The sequence below is a fragment of the Chelon labrosus genome (assembly GCF_963514085.1).
Source record: "Chelon labrosus genome assembly, chromosome: 20".
Lineage (NCBI taxonomy): Eukaryota > Metazoa > Chordata > Actinopteri > Mugiliformes > Mugilidae > Chelon > Chelon labrosus.
In genome coordinates, this window is record NC_140353.1 from 9182039 (window position 1) to 9199557 (window position 17519).

Genomic DNA, 17519 nt, shown 5'->3' on the forward strand with positions numbered 1-17519 from the left:
CAATGTGAGGAGGCGTCTCATGCGGCGAGGCCGCTCCTGAGCTGGGCTCCCCTACTGTAGCCCACTGCTCTGAGGAAAGAGAGTCACACACATCAGCCGGCTTTGCCTGGAGGAAGAAACACACAGTTAAAGTCCATGTGCAAGGCCACAATGACAAGGGCCGCGGGCTGGTACACTGCGCACAAAGGACAATATTAGCCACAACAGCCCAGTTTGTTTGCAGAGTGGTTGCAGGTCAGCGTCGTAAAAAAAAAAAAATGTACATTTGACAAAGCGCATGAGAAAAGTAAATGTCACCCTGTCTTTATTCATTTTGTGAGGATGCACAGCGGTGAGGACACAAAGAAATGTGTCTGCCATAGGCAATCACATTGGTTATGATGAGGTTGTGTTGATATACTTGTGGCTTTGCTTGTGTCTGTGTGGAAACATGCCCCGCTCAAAGGCAAAATGCAATGTTCAGCGTGTGATCGACAAGTGGTTTGCCGTGCAGAGAATTCAATTCAAGAATCTTTCAAGTCCTCCTCTGTATTTACTGTAAAGCTGAGTCTTGTGTTTTCGTTGCCACTGAATTTCTTGTTCTGCCGCTGCTGCTGTCGCTCCACCATCAACAAGAGCTGGATACGCTTATAACTCAGACAGAAACTGTCTGGATTTTAATAATGAAGTTAAATATAGTTCTTATGGATGGCTGAAATAGATTTTTATGTGCCATTTATTCAATCACAACTAGTAAACAAGGATTAGACACGTTCAAAATGACAAAGGAAACATTTCGTATGTTAAACAGCTGTATTTATTGGAAGCATTCAAAGATGATCAAGTATTTGTGGTTTGTGTGTCTTCTTGAAATCTGGACGTATATATTAAAAACGCTTCATCGAAACTACCCAACTCTTAGTTACTCATTTGATAGCTGCCACATTCAGAAATCCTCAATCTCTCCCTGGTGCGGCCCTCTAAAACCAAACAGGTGAACATTAACGCACACTGTATATTTATGGGGCATCGGCTTGCTCGCTCTCATAAATAATTGCTTGTTTGTGTTTTTTCAACCCCCGATAAAAATCTTCAGGCTCCACCGGCCGCCTCTATTGTTCAATTTTTGATAACAACAATCAAAAGAACACTGTGGCGGGTGAAGATCAATAGCCCACTCCACTCGGCTGCCGTCACAAAAGCGCGATGAAGAGAATAGCCGGAGTGAAGATGCATTCCAACTCAGATCATCAATACGGTTCATGATCTTTGAGAAAAGAAATGTTCCAGGAGCAATGGTTAATGGTGTTATTTTCTTCCCACGTCGTTGCGCTGTGTCCACTGACAACCAACCAACACACACTCGCGGAACGCACACTTGCCCCGCAGCTGTGTGTGGTAGCGTCCTTCTCCTATTAACCAGGCTGCCTTAGAATCAATAGAAAACATAAAGAGGCTTAATCTTTTCAGGTGCTCGGCGCTGATTGCCTATTACACAATAATAACACACCTTGAATCCCATGGAGCATGAGGGAGAGAGGGAGAGAGAGAGAAAAACACTCCCCTCATTTGAGCGCATTGCACACAGCCACAAAAGCAGTCACACAGTAAATCTATAGGTTTACAACTGAACAGATGGTGTCAGCGGTGGTGCTAGGCCTTTATGAGGGGTGTTAGCTAGCGTGCTAAGAGAAATTCCACCAGAAACAGTGGGATATCTGGGGATACAGTTTATCACCTCGTGGAATGAGACACTGCTCTCCTTTTGTAGACTGCAGTCTCCAGTCTTTTGGTATGTAGCTTTAGGTTATAGAGGTTCCACAAGAGTTGCCCCTGAGGTAGAATAACAGCTGCTGCAGTCTACGATTCCAGCGGAGGACAAAGTGGATTACTGGCTTAAGTTCTGGGGTATGAAGTGGAATAAACATATCCTCCAAACCACTTAGAGACACACACAGCTTTACATTTCAACAATCAGCTGTAATAAACAGTCGACAGTGGTCATGCTGTTTTTCTTCTCCACATTCAGTGATGTCCAATTGTAAGTCATAAGGTGTTGGGCTGTCAGAGTCGTTCCTCCAGAAAGGCCCTGCTGAATTCCAGTCCAGTGGACGGCTGGAGTTCGGTTGTTGACTCTGGCCGCTTCTATAAACTGAGCCAGCAGGATAGGTGGAGGATCTGGGAGTCAGGCAAGTCCAGGACGGGAACCAGGGCCACGGACGGACTGGACTCAGCTAGAGAGCTTCTCAGACTTTCTCCGAGTCCTGGAATGTAGACGTAGGGAGGGAAATGAGGGGGTGAGGACAAAAAGAAGAGGGAGGTGTTAGTTTTCTGAGAACTTCGGCTGGAGCTGGACATTAGGTTCTCATATAGCTATCCCACTGGGGCTGTCCCAGGGCAGAGGCTGCACTTAACCCTGCAACCAGGGAACACGTCCGTATTTACAAATTATTGGCATTCTAAAATACTTGGCAGATTGCAGCCCCTCACCCCGACGATAATCGTCTCCCTGCAGTGCAGACATATGGTCAGCAAGGCAACCCCTCCCAAATTTGCACATACACTCATACACGACCAAACAGAGTGGCAGTTCTTAATTTGACCTTTGGACAACTGAGCGCTTGCTGGGGGTATCTGGAGGATTGGATCCTCTGCTACTGTTAGGATGTTAGGAAGCTGTGTTGGTGCTGCCACTCAGCATTGAGACATGTTGACAATGTGTGTGTGTGTGTGTGTATGTGTTCTTGTACACCTGTCTTTCTGAGGACTATAACAATTGGCATGAGGACATTTGTGCAAAGTGAGGACATTTTGGCCGGTCCTCACTTCTTCACCAGGCTGTTTGAAGGTTAAGACCCAGTTTAAGGGTAAAGGTTACAATTAGCTTATGGTTAGGGTTAGGCACTTTGTTGAGATGGTTAGGGTTAGGGTAGGGGGAATGTATTACGACAAAGAATGTCCCCACTAAGATAGCCATTCAAAGATGTGTGTATGTGCTGTGTGTGTGTGTGTGTGGTCAAACAACAGACAGACAGTGGACATGTGAGAATTCATTGAGTGTCTCAGGGCCCGGTCTTGATGACAGCCTGTCTATTTAGCAGGAGCCAGCTGGGATGTCGCCCCTTCCCTCTTGTGCTCTCTGCACTAATTGGTCACAAGTGTTCCTGTCTAAGAGTTGACAGTCCCGCCTTATATTTTCTGATCTAACAGCATGTTGCTTGGGACTTGGGTGCGGTCGCTATGATCTGGCATGGCCGTAATAGAGTTACAGAGCTGGGAAAGCACGCTGAGGCGCAGTTGTGTTATCACTAAAAATGTCAATCATATTATTGTCATTCACAATGTCTAAAATAGTGCACATCCAAATAATTCCTGATCAGTTTTCTTGGATTTAATACTATTATAATAACATATACTAGTACTTTAATACTACTGTTTGACATCTGTGTAAACTTAGAACATAGAGGTTACAAGAACAGTTCCATATCACTATTTAATAAGCCACATCCTCTTTCATTTGAGGCACACACAGCAGGCCAAACATCCTCACAAAGGGACCCCGCACCCTAATTAGCTAATATGCACTACTAGCTTAAAATGCCCCCACTGAACACAGGCCTTTTTTCGGATGGCATTAAAGGCCTAAATATGTGTTATCAGAGCATGCGGCACACCCTGGGAAGCAGGGTCCTCTGGAGATGGCAGGCTGACAACCGAACGAGCTATGTAGATCACAGACAGGGGACGGTTTTATTAAGAGAAGAAACACACCCTTCATCGCACCTTGCACACTAAGCCTGTTTCATGTCAGGATTGTTTTAATCTTTGTACCGACGGATAGGAAATAATTGCACTCTCTCTTTGAGGGTCTCTTTCAGTGGCTGTGCACACACGCTTATGCATGAATGAGAGACAGGAGGGGGGTGAAGGTGACATGAGTGACCACGCAATTTTCTGATATCTTTTTTTTTGTCTTTTTAAGTGAAAAGCCAACAAAGACATGGGTTTTTTTTTTTTTTCTCCAAACCCAATAAATGCTTTGTAAAAATCCTATGAGCACTTTGCATCACACACCCAGTCCCCTGCTTTCTCTGACCCCCTTTGGGCTACACGGGGAGCCTCATTGAGAGGCCCAGTAGTCAGAGATTGTATGATTCAAAAAGCAATCGCATTAGCATTAGATGGGACAAAACCATCTACCCAAGAGAACCAGTCATTATTCTGCTTCACGGCAAACACACAGGGAGCTCAAAAGGCTGATTTTAAAACTATGTTTCCAAAGCTAAACAATTGCTAAAAAGCCCCACAATATCCTTTCATGCCGAACATTACCAGACATTTTTCCTAAGAGCTGATTAATATATAAATATTGTAAGCCTAAGTGAAGAGAGGGAGGGGTATCAGTGAAGGCTGTGGTGGAAAGGGAAGCAAAGGGTGTTCCTGTGTGGAATGGATGATGCCTGCTGGGTTTATGGGGCTTTTAAGCAGTGGCCAAGGCCCAGAGCCAGTGGTGTTTAGTTGTGCTACACTGACTTCCAAACTGGTCAAATTAACCGGTAAACGAGGTGGTAATTAGCAAGTGTTGGCTCGTGAAAATTGTTAATTTAGTCCGAGCAGAATAAACCGAGAGGCTGAGGGACTGGGTGCATGCAGTGGAGCCACAGAGACGTAACTTGCTCACCTCCTTTTAAAGCAGCTAGAAACCATATTTTTTTATGTTAACAACAAATCAAATGACTTCTTATCTGTAAAAGAAGCTGCTCTTAATGGCAAACCCACAGAGAATTTTTGTACATCTCTGCAATTTCCTTAAAAAGATCAAATCCTACTAAGTTTTTAATAGCTTCTGTGCAAAAGAGTGCGTTTCTCTAAGGGCTTAATTTTTTATTATAATATCCAAGAATCTTATTTAGGTCTCAAAGCTGAAGTTTTTAGCTGAGTTAAGAGGCCTTGTCTTGGAGAGACCCTTTCGATCGTAAGTAACAAGTTCAGACAAGATGTTTAAAGGTTTCATTTGGACCATATGTCCTGTCTATCAACTGTGAATCCCGACGCAAATTTATGAAGGAGGGGGGTGTGCAGTCACATTTTGCTCCGGTGTTGTCCGTCTGCACGCTGACAGAAGCAGTTGCGAGGCTGTGACTACTAGCGCCAGAGGTGTTACTTTTCCTCCTTTGACTTTTTTGGATTCATCACCCATGAGGATTGGCTGTGACCCATAAAAACGCCCACGGGTGGGCTCCCAGGGGCTGGCTGTGCATGCATCGTAAGGAAATGGATTCCGTCTCAATGATGAGTCAGTAACTGGTTTTAGGGAAGCAGTCTGTGCAGGGCATAATCAAAGAAACGTACATGTCAAGGGTAAAGATCGAGGTAGATCTTGCTCCAGTTAACAATGACCCAGTAACGCAATGGATTCTACTGAACATTTTGTAAATACTTTATATACATAAAAATGCTTAAATAATAATTTTTGGAAATCTATTACATTGTTGCTATTTCAGCTTTTTTTTAAAAAAAGAAATGAAACTTATAATAATATTCGTCATTTTTAAATCTGCTTTCTCTTTTGTCATGGATAACAGAAGAAACAAATGACATAATATTTCACGAAACAATGTTCAGTAACAATTATATAATTAGGTAACAAAACAAATAGCGCAGTTCGTCTGTCTGGCACATCAAGACATATTCTAAACAGATCAACCTTTTTCCCATTCATTACTGGTAACCATAATTTCACATCCTCAAAACGATGAGTTATGTCAAAGCGGGAAATGACAGTAAGATGGCTGGTTTGGCACAGATTCAAAAATGTTAATTGACTGCTCCGGCGACGACTTGACAACTGAGCCCCGTGTGATCGATGTGCTCATCGCCCTTTTCCCTCGGAGAGAACATCTCTCAGGATAAAACAAATACCGCTTCGCATTTGCCTTGACGAGAACCTAGAATCCGGGGAGCAGGAGAGGGTGGCGTATAAAAGTGTAATGATGACAAAAGACTGTGCCAGCTGCTTGGGTTACTGTACACAGTGCAGACACAACAAATGGCTTACAATAATTAAACACAGGAAGAAGTGGAGATCATCTGGAGAGACTCTTTCCTTGAATACTTTATGTTGACTTTACCAACGTCAGCTCGAACTTTCTTTTGAAAAGAGAATGCACGGAGACAGGCTGTCATTTGTTTTCATTAATACAGTGATGCAGAGCTTAACTTGGCGGCGTAGTGTATCTCAGAAGTAAATGGATAGCTTTTTTAGGATAAATCCTTTTAATGAGTATAGGCACCGATCAGGCATAAAATTATGACCACCTTCCTAATATTGTGTAGGTCTCCCTTGTGTCTCCAAAACAGTTCTGACTCATCAGAGAATGGACATGGGCCCTTGTCTGGCAACAGAATGTTGATAGTCAGGGCCTTTGGGTCCCATGGGTTCAGGAGTTGGGCCTCTGTGGATCATCCCACAGAAGCTTGATCAGTTTGGTATCTAGTGAATTTGGAGACCAAGTCAACAACTTGTGCTGTTTTTCATGTTTTTTTGAGTTCCTAAACCGTTTTTGTGTGTGTGCCTGTGTCAGGATTCATCCTGCTGGGGATGGCTGCTGGCATTAAGGAGTGTCATTGATATGGGGTGGGGGGGTCACAGAAACTAGGTTACTTGAAGACCAGACCTGAAGCTCAATGTTGTAGCTCTGGCCATCGCCATCTTGATCCACCTAACTCCCGGACAAAGGTGAGCAGCACCCACCTGTCACCTGCTGGGGGTGGCTGCTGCCATCAAGGAGTGTCATTGCTATGGGCTTGGGGGTGCCTGGTCTGGTCTAGGCGGGTCACAGATGTCTAAGTAACATCCACATGAATACCAGGTCCAGAAGTTTCCCAGCAGAACATTGTATTGTCACAAGATGGTCAATCTAATTTACTTCTCATGTCAGTGTGGTTTTAATGTTGTGGCTGATCGTTGTAATGAGGTCATGGTGTGTAGCGGCTTAAGTGAGATGCAGTGACATACCTTCAACAATACGCAGTGCCAGTGAGTGGTTGCACTTGTAAAACACTCTGGCACACTGTGGCACCAGCTCTGCTTCCATCTTCTTCATGGCTTTCTTGAATGTAGCACCAATTTCCTCTCTCGCAGGCTTTGCATCAGTGACGTCCAGGTTTTCACCCGGCACAGCCAGGGAAAGTGAAAGTGAAGCACTACGTCTGTCAGCACCCACTTCGGTGTGGCACTCAATGGATCCGCACGCCACCTTCGCCGTCACGTGACAGGAAGTCCTTTTGGTGGGATCGTCTTGAATCGCGGTTACATGAAGCTCCACGGATGCGTCCTTGGGCAAAGCAGGTACCACCACGACCAGTAATGGAGCACGCTTGATCTCAGATTCCCACAGCAAGTCCTGCAACGTAGACAGATGGTATTCAGATGAACTGAGTGGCAAATTGCATACTCTGTTGCGCCGCACACCACAATCAAAATGTATGGCCCTCCTGCTGAGACACATGCTGTGGTTTCTGAACACAAACACCAGCAACGATATTGTAAAGCGCACTGTAAAAAAAAAAAGAGGCGACCACACAGATTCAGGACACGGCTTTTTACTTGACAGACTGACAGACTATCAATTAAAGTGAAATTGTGATGTGACCCTTGGTAATGATAGTGTGCAAACAATTCAGAAAGAATCCATAGTGCTTACAGCCGCCATAAATGCTCCAATGAAATGCACAAATGTATTCACTTTGAGCTGCATTTGCTAACATGACAGGTCCTATCCAAGATGACTTCTCACCTTTCTAAGAAGATCATTCACAACATGCTATGACAGGTCCACTGCACGCATTTAGAGGAAAACTGCCTCAATTTCATCCAGAGAGACAAAATATCTTTATTTTTTCTCCTCTGGACTGAGGGCCATTAGCAGAAACAAAATGTCTCAGAGCAGTGCTACAATGTGGCCCTCTAATAATACTTGGCTGTGGATTCATCTGCTAATGGGAGAGAAATGAGTGTTTTATACAACCGTCATTTCAGCCGGAGTCGATAGGGCAAAAACACTTAACCCCCTTTCCAATTTGCTGGATCAATTTTCATCCACTTACACCCCACTTCGTAAGTGCAGAATAATAACAGGTTACTTACATTTTATTTTGATATTCACTCACAAAAAAAGAGAGAAGAAATCATTGACAAGAGAAGATGGCGGCCTCTTTGTCCCCTCAACAGACGGACCCGTCATGACCCATTCCGCCACATTCACTGAAGCAGCACTTAGCTGCAGATTAAACTTTAGCAAAAGGCTTAATTGTGTATCAGCAGCTAACCTCTTGCCTTGGAGAGTGAAAAAATTGAAAAAAAGTAGCAAGTCCTCAGTGGGTATGTGTGAAGGGGTTAGGTTAAGATTTCTTTATTCTGCTGACTTTGAAGCGAGCTAGCTTACAGTGATCAACAACAACAATCAGGGGAGCACAACAATGACCGTGTCAGCAAAGACCTCTTAGCATGTCAGACGAAGTGACAGCACACATACGTGTCCTGTGCTTTGATAAATGTTAGATTAGCACTTCTGGCATGGGCTAGGTATTCTCCTAGAGGGAACTGCTCCTGCACTTGTCAATAGTGATTGAACATGGAACAGAGAGTGGGAACTGGGGAGAGGAGTGACAGGAAAAGGGGGTCTTGCTCAGCCAGGCTTAAAGGCCACCCTGCAGGCCTTGGGTGCCGAAGTACTATACCCAACCGAGCGTCTGCAAGGAGATCAGGGGACCTCAGCAATGTCCCCCAGCCTCCGGCAGGACTTTGTTGTCACGGCACAGTTGCTGACTTTTTGTCCGAGCTGTCGCAAGAGGTTACATCAGTCCCTGTTTGTTTCTTTATTAAAGTATCTACAGCAAATTAGGTGGGAAGTTTGTTCAGCAGTTTTGTGAAACTATATGCGCCAAAGGTGCAACACTGTCTGTGTTTCTGTATGCGCACATGTTCCATCTCTATTACCGTGGCAGAGGAGCGAGACTGGGGAGGGGAAACCTTCATTCACTTTCATGCTATCTGACCAGAGATCATTAATTAAATTAATCCAAATAAAATACAAAGTTTGATATATGGTGGAGCTGAGTGCTGGAGTGGCAGGTGGGGAGGGCTGGCAGGTGGCAGAATGTGTGTGTGCGTTTGTGCGGAGGGCTCTGCTCAGCTCTACGCCAGCCACTTAACACAATCCATCTCATTACTTCATGCCACTTCAGTTCCAGGGCATGCAGCCATTCCCCCTGTGCTCTCTCACTCCGTAGGCAGCAGGTAAACGAATACAGTCTGAATCTGCTGCGCTCAGCTCCCTCCACTGATGGGGTGTGACCTGCCTCTCCTTATGTTTGTTTTCTTTCTCCCCACTTTCCTCCATCTAACTCACATCCATGTGCCTGGAGCGTGTGGCGGGTTGGAGGGCCGAGAGGCGTGAAAGCCGAACGGTAAACACGGTAATAAGGAAGTGGTGTAAAGGCGGGGAACAGCGGGGAGCTGATGGGACTGCGCTGCTTAGCCAGTTCCCCTACATTTCCTGCCCAGCAGGATGCCTTCAGCATGTGGCTCTATGTCTCAGCACTTACTGTAGTGCTGTCAGTCTGCTATAATATCCCTTCCTATTCACTCCCTCGTTCGCTCTTTTCTCAAGATTCCACTCTGAGGCTCGTCAAATTGTTTGCGTAAATGAAACACACAGGGCCATGTCAGTGGGGCGAGGAGGAGTTTGAAAAGATATGAGGGAATTTCCAAATCACAGCAGAGCCCACAGCTACTTGAAAAGTCCTAAGTAAGCAGGTACTCTGTGACATACAGGGAAGAAACTCTCTGCACTGCAAATTTAGCAGTAATAGGTCCATTTTATTGTCAGTCAAAAGCAATTATTTCTTTCACTTTGGTCCTCGAAACAACGAATTCTGCACGTGCAAATAACATAGCACCTCATAACAATAAAAGCCTATGTTTTCAGAATCTGCCGTTGCCACACAATCCGATTTACGTTTAACATTTATTGACTTATCACATCAACCTCTTTCCGCTCATCAAACCTTCAGCACGCACACACACACACTTGCGTGCACACCAGACAAACAGGCTCTTTGTGGTTTAATGCGCCGTAAATACAATTTCACACTTGCAGCGACTCCAGTATGCTCCCAATTAACCCTGCAAGCTTCTTCATCCACCTGATTAGAGAAATTATCAACGCACAACAACAACATGGCCCCGTGGCTCTGCTGAAAACACTAAGGATTGGTGTTTCCGTCATAAAAATGCACTTAACCAGTGTTTGAAAAGTATCCCCTTATATGTTCGTACATTTAGTATCATTTGTGTCCATAACTGAATCACATTGCGTAAGTTTTAAGCACGCATTGTTACTCAACTAACTGACCATAAAGAAGGAAATTGTGAGATATGGCGTAGTGTTAAATAATGAACGTTGTCAATTACAGTTTTATCAAATAATGTTTTAGGTCTAAATCTCCCATTTATTAATTTTTTAACATCCCAGGCTTTTTACTGAGCTCAATAAATCAGAATGTCAGAAAATACAGATTGCTGTGAGGCATTGCTGTCTCCTCTTCTCATTTTATACCTTTCAATAAAATGCTTTGTTTTGAAAAGATTTTATAAATTACGTCTTCTAAACTATTGATTTACGAGTTACTGTGCTTTTGAACATTCTGACCACATGGAAAGGCTTATCTCATCTTATCTTTTAAAGCTGTAGTTCTTTTTGTTGTTGTCTATTCCCAGAAAGCTCTGCACTACCGCCGTTTGACCTGAGTTAAATATCCTAATTACAGTCAATTCAAATGAGCACTGGTGCTTTGTATAATCCCCCAACCCCTGGGAGACAGTCGGGGATGAAACAGCCGAGCCCACCACAGCTGCACATCCCTAGATTTCCTGCGCCGTGCTTCATGAATTTGCACTTGAGAGGGCAAAGTGTGGGGGCCAGACTGGGACGACGTTGTGTCAAAGTTAGAGCAGACAGAGCGTGCAGCCAGGTTAGAAACTAAACCAGCTCTGTTTACAGGTGAGACGCCCTGAGCTGTCAATTAGTGCTGCTGAATCGGAAAGTGAGTTAAAACTAAAACATGGTCTACTGGTCGTGATCCTGGGTCAGTTAAATGAATATATATATTTTTTTTATTCTACTGACACCCTGCAGGAACAGATGGACGATGTTATCCATCTTCAGCAACCTCTGACATGAACCGAGTCTTGCTACCTCCCAAAGCATTGCCCTGGGTTAAGGCTTGTTATCTGAATGATTCAGCCTGTATGCTAAACTGGCGTTGCGCTGTCAAGACTTTAAGGATTTATATCCCACTGTGAGGAACAACATTAACAGAGACCAGCTCTTGACTGATATATGTGCAAACTGTATCTATGTTTTGGAACTGAGAAACTAATATCTAACACTTGACAGCTCACTGAACATGACTGCTGGCTTTAAATAAGAAATTTACATGCTGGTGTACTTTCATGTGTGTTGTGAACTCACATAAAGTTGACATTTTCTTTCCAGTCTTTAACACTGTTCACCGCTAACGCCGAGCCACATGTTGGAGGTGGGCTTCTGCCTCTCTCCCTGAGGCCCTATTCCCATGGCTAGACAGATTACTGTGGGAGGAGAAGGGCTGCCAAGGGAGACTGGAGCCCCTATTAGATGTACGGAGCTGGGGTTGTAAGCCGGGGCGGCGGGATGGAGGGAAGGATGAAGGGAGGTGGCAGGAAAGAGGGGTGGGGAGGGGGATAAGCTGCTCTGAGAGTTGAACGGAGCTCCAAAATGGTGTGTGGGGGCAAAGGATTAGGGAGGCTCTGAGGAAGACATCTGCTTCTGTGCCAAGCTCCACATTATCAAAGACACCAGCGTTTCCCACATCATCAACTTTTCATGAGTGCACTCGCTGGTAAATATCAGTAGCAGCGGCTTGGGTCTCAAGGGTGCAGAGAGGGGCGAGAAACCTTCCCTTATTTCACAACTGTAAAACACAATTCTGTAAGTCCTCCCCGAAAAAAAACTTGGATACCATGTCAAGTTTCTTGTCTTTTACTTATTCATTGATGCATGGATTCCACTGTCTTTTAATCCATTAAACATGTGTTCATCTTATGAGGGTGTAATGTTATATAAGTATGATCAATATTTCCTCTGCATCTATAATAAAACAGCCAGACATTGATCTTTTCCTTAACCACTAGTATATATTTCATAAACAAAAAAAAGCTAACTCTGAGGTGGCCAACCTTTTCTTCCTCTGTGGCCCTCAGCATGCTCTCCCAGACGGCCCTGATCGTCTGAATGTCTTGCCGTTTTGTGGTGTAGCAGTGTGCTTGGACAACATGAGCCAGAGTCAAGCTGCTGATCATTGCCTCCAGAACCTTCTTCACGTGGCTGAAGGACAAGCGGGCCTGGATGTGGGAGCCGGCCTTGACCAACTGCATGGTACACGGGATCAAAGGAATTTGACCCGCGCAGAATACCAACTCGTCTACCTGGAGAGGAGAACATACAAGAAAGGATGTTAGGGTTGTTGCATGGTAATGACAAGAGTTTACAGACACCTTTCACCATTTCACCACCTTAAGGTACGGACAAACAAACTGAACTCAAAGAAACCGCCGGCAGTGAAGGGCAACTGTGATGTCGACTCATCACACCTGTGTCTGGACCAAAAAAAGTTGCCCTTAAACACGCCAGATGGCAGTAGTCTGTATTTGTAATTCCAAGGTGGAAAGCAAGATGGATACCATTATCTGGGAGGTTGGGAAGCCAGGAAGAGCTAAAACCAATCATAAAGATTTACCAGAGGCATAACATTATGATCACGTTCCTAATATTGTGTAGGTCTCCCTTGTGCCTCCAAAACAGTTGTGACTCATCAGAGAATGGACATGGGCTTTCTGAGGGTGTCCTGTGGTGTCTGACAACAGAATTCCGGTGCCTCCCACAGATACTTGATCAGTTTGGGATCTAGTGAATTTGGAGGCCAGGTCAACACCTTGTGCTGTTTTTCATGTTTGTTCATGAGTTGTTCCCAAACCATTTTGGTGTGTCAGGCTGAATCCTGCATGGCATGACTCAAGGAGTGTCATTGCTATCAGGTGAGGGTGCCTGGTCCGGTCTAGGTGGACTATGTAGGTGGTACATTTCTAAATAACATCCACACGAATGCCAGGTACAAATGTTTGCCAGCAGAACATAATAATGTTTATGTTATAGTGCCATAATGTTATGGCTGATAGGTGCATGGCCTTTCTGGACTGGTGATCAGTTGGTCTATAGTTATTTCAGTCTAGATGATCATGTTGTTGTGAAAATATTGGTTCAGATTAGACAAAGACGTAAAACAAGAAGGGCTTTCGGTGTGTTCCCCCTCAACGTTCTTGTTTTCTTCCCTTTGTCAGATCCATTTGTCTTCTCGTGCACTGGTTTGCTAAGCTGAGCAGTCAATCAGAAAGAAAACGACACACTCCACTGTCGATTCAACATGCTAAATTGGCATGAGAAACTGCCGACATGGATCCAACTACTTGGAATGGTGACACACCACGAAAACTAGCCCCAACACTGGCAATCAGCCAGTCATCTTGGTGCCCTTTAAAGTTAAAGAGTAGCGAATCTGAGCTTTGAGCATAAAAAAAAGCATAAACATGTAGACAGTTGAACACTGTTAAAATGCTATTCAGTCAGAAAGACAAAAGTCTAGAAACTCCACAATGATTTTTTTTAAAAGTACCCTGCTCAACGAGGTGTTATAATCAAATTAACATTAATTAAAAGCATGTTTGATTCGCAGCGCATTAATTAACAAGTTTCACCTTCCCATTTTTCAGCATCTTATCACCAACAATTTTCTTTTCACAGTTCTAAAACAATCAGGTATACTGTGAAATCTTGTGCCGGTGTATCTGTGTGGCACCACTCTTATTTATAAGCATAATTAATCGTGTGATAATAAGCTAAATTCTCTGTTAAATGCCTCTGTTAGAAATAAGCTCCATGAATAATGAAACATGAAAAAAAATCCATCTGTTTAATGCGCACAGACAAGTGAGGATGAGGAGTGGCATTAAGGAGGTCAGGTCTTTAGAGACCCTGTGGCTCGCCGGTGTTTGAATTTGGATGGCATTAGCGCTGGACTCTAGCTGCTGGTCAATGCAAATAGATGCTGTTGATACGTTGGGAATTGCAGAGGCTCTTGAGCATATGCAGATCCATATGCAGATCTCCAGGGAGGATCAATTGATAGAAGGTGCAAGACAATGTCTTTCACTGATTAGCAAAGACACAATCAGGGTATCGTGTATCACAAGGAGATTACCAGGATTAGCGCAAACCAAAGGTGTTATTTGACAATTGGCACCTCCTCAATCAAACTTCTTCTCGCACGTATTTGAAACCCTTAGTAGGTCCGGACATATCCTGTTCAAAAGTAAAAAACTCTGAACAGAATATTCACAGTTCCTTGAGTGTATAAAATCTGTATTTTATGAAATACATAACAAGATGCTACCCATACAACTGTTTAGCTAGAGGGCAGACACAGACACGGCTATTTCCATAATCAAATGGGTTTCCCGTGATCCCCAGCTCCTGGGTTCTCTTGTCAACTTTGATGAATCTTCAGCCTCCATCTCTGCTGCTCCAAATTGCTGGGACAGCGCGAGAGACAAGAGACGGAGGGAAGACGAATAAGAGGAGCGTGAGTCAGTTAGAGGGCAGCGAGAGACTGGGGGAGATAAGGCTCTTGCTGCTTCCAACCATTTGGATCAATCACCGAGATCATTTACCTGCAAGCACGAACTGCGCAAGAGCCGGCATTACCGCGACTACCTAACATAAAAGCCAGATTCCGGCACATGGACAACAAATCGTCACTGGCATTCCATTTATGAGCCATCAAATGCCATCATATCCACTCCAACAAAGAGGAGCTCCATCAGGTTGGACGGGTGGCCACAATCTTTTAACAAGCTCGTCCCCATGAAAAGAGCGTGCACCATTCCAAATTCATAAAGGCCAGCTACCATTTGTCAATTTGAATATCAAAAGGGGCTGGCATGGGGCCCCTTGACTGTTAAAGGCAGACTCCCATAGCTTCTACCAAGCAGGTGTGTGATGATCAATTATTAAGGCTCCCACTCTGGTTACTCTTAGTGGGAGGTGGAATTGGGGATCTGGGGGTTTGTGGCGGGGGAACGTCTTTCCGAGTCGAACCTGGATGGGGGAGAGACAGTGGAGATGGGAGAGCGAATACTATTTACATAAAATTAACAGTTCAAAAGAATGAGTTCACACACCAATCAAACTTGTTAATTGACTGTCAATGGCGTGTCCCTGAATATACAACACAACTACATTATTCATCTTAGGCCTTGACAGGGAAGACAGTCCAATTTGCATGGGCGTTCTAAACGTGATCAACAACCACAATGCCACATGCATTTTTAATAGGCCAGAGATGGGAACCTTTAATATTCATAAGGGTCAAACAATTGCATATGACATTAAACTTTCCATAACAAGGTAAGTATTTTTCAAATGCTAGGCTTTAGCGGCGTAAATGGCCCACAGAGAAAAGGGAGAACGCGGCGTTTTTCGGCGACGAGGCACGGTCATGTTCCGTTTCAAATTCGACAGCATACTTCAAAAAGTTGATGGGAAGATGATTCAAGACTAGTCAACTGGCCCAAAGTCCATCATTAGTTTCAACAAAGAAACGGTGAATGATGCCCGACAAATCTACGTAAAGAAAAGTCAAAAGACTACGTAAGTTTTCACACAACACCCTCCCAATCAAAAACCTCAAAATCAACTTCAAAACAATAACTCAAGCCAAACAAGCTTCCAATTACTGTACATCAACAAAGATATTCTCTCTCGCTAATACAAAGCTGTGTTCTACCTTTGTACTATCTAATAAACCCAATGACACTGTCCAAAGGTCACCCACCTCAAAGACATCCTTTCTTTCCATCTCTGTGAGGTGCAGACAGTAACATATATATGTAAATGTACTCAGGAAGCGCCTGGCTGTGTCCAACCCTTAACAGTGTCTCATTTCAGACTGGTGTGTCTGAGGTGTTCCTAATTGCATTTTTTTTGTCAAAGGGCTTCCAGAGATGACCAGACAGTGCTAGACTATATTCACATTGGTGTTGGAGCCCTCTGGGCCCCCATCGCGTTGAGGACGTCTCCGACTGTCATTAGCAGAGCCTTGGAACGGTATGGATGATCTAGACTGGCCTGGATAAAATGACCTGGTATTGACGAACAGTCAGGTTTTTCTGCCTGGTTCCAAGGACAGAGAGAGGTGGAAAACAGCTCCACCGCTCCTATCAGATATGCTAATGGTCACATTTCTCCCCATTGAGACCTCATGCATAATTTAACTAGGAAAATGATAATACAAAATGTGTAAAATAGGTTAGATTAATATGGTGTAACTTTTCCCTCATGCAAGGACACATGTAACCAAGCCAAAGGGGTAATGGCAAAACAGTATCAGCTACAACAGTGTGGGTAATTAAACCAAAATGTAATTAATATTTGTAAGATGTCCATTTATTTAAGTGTTCCTACATGCTTTGGGTGTTGTTTACAGCTTAACTATGAACTAAGGGTAAGTACATTTGCGCATCTTGAGAGCTCCAGGCCAAGGTTTTCCATCACAAGTTTTTCCATTTACAATTTGTAGTACAAGTACAAATTACAAATTATTATTTTCGAAGTTGTCTGCTTTAGAAAACTGGAACATAGACAAAATGCTACAGGAGCATGATGTGTGAACAGCACCAGACCAAATTCAAATACTTGTTATGAATCATCTAAAACTGAACTTGTGTATAGGCAATACATTTACTTTAAACGGGAGACCAATTCTTTTAATCCTTTATGGAGCATTCCTAATATAAATGACAAATTTCTAAATTTTCGTCTTTTTTCTCTTTACTTTTATTCCTTCCTTTAATATTTTAGGGTTGGCAAATAGCGGAAAATAGTTCAAAATGTGGGGCTCAAAAAAAAAAAACTGAGGTTGAAGTTTTGTTGAATGTATTTAAGTGCATATATTATTTCTGCTTTTTGGTGGGTATTTGATATGCAACGACCGTTTAATCCTTGTGTGCTGGATGGCAGTTTGTCAGGGATGTGTGCTGTGATTTCATCTTGAACTGGCTTCCAAGTCTGTGGGGTTCTTTCAGCATTAGCGAATTCAAAGCAGATCACGTCTGGGAGTGGGAAATGATAAGAAATGGGCTCATGTTGTGCCGCGCCCTGAGGAAATCCTGCCTCTTCTGACACCTCATTTCTACAAATACAAACCTTTCAGGAAGACCACAACCTTTCTCCCTTCTGCAGAATATTTCACCGTGTTAGTCTTCTCATTTGAGGCTTCACAGGAAGGAGGAAAGATATTTGCCTCTTTTATTTTTTTATTCCCTCCTCTTTTTCCCCGCTATCTCATTTTTTTTCCTTCCTGTTTGTGCTCCAGTTTGAGCC

The 17519-nt window shown here is 43.8% G+C and overlaps 1 protein-coding gene across 2 annotated transcripts in view; it reads right to left on the minus strand.

Annotated features, from left to right (window-relative positions):
• Nucleotides 1-356: 356 nt before the first annotated feature.
• Nucleotides 357-17519, minus strand: part of dph6 (diphthamine biosynthesis 6) — a 56101-nt gene continuing 38938 nt past the window's right edge. For both annotated transcript variants that reach the window (XM_084569640.1, XM_084569639.1), the window contains 3 exons: nt 12263-12511; nt 6998-7385; nt 357-2243 (listed from right to left, as the gene is read on the minus strand). In XM_084569640.1, coding sequence (XP_084425766.1) covers nt 2125-2243; nt 6998-7385; nt 12263-12511 — 756 coding nt within the window. In that variant the 3' untranslated portion in view covers nt 357-2124. The remainder of the gene's footprint in view (nt 2244-6997; nt 7386-12262; nt 12512-17519) is intronic.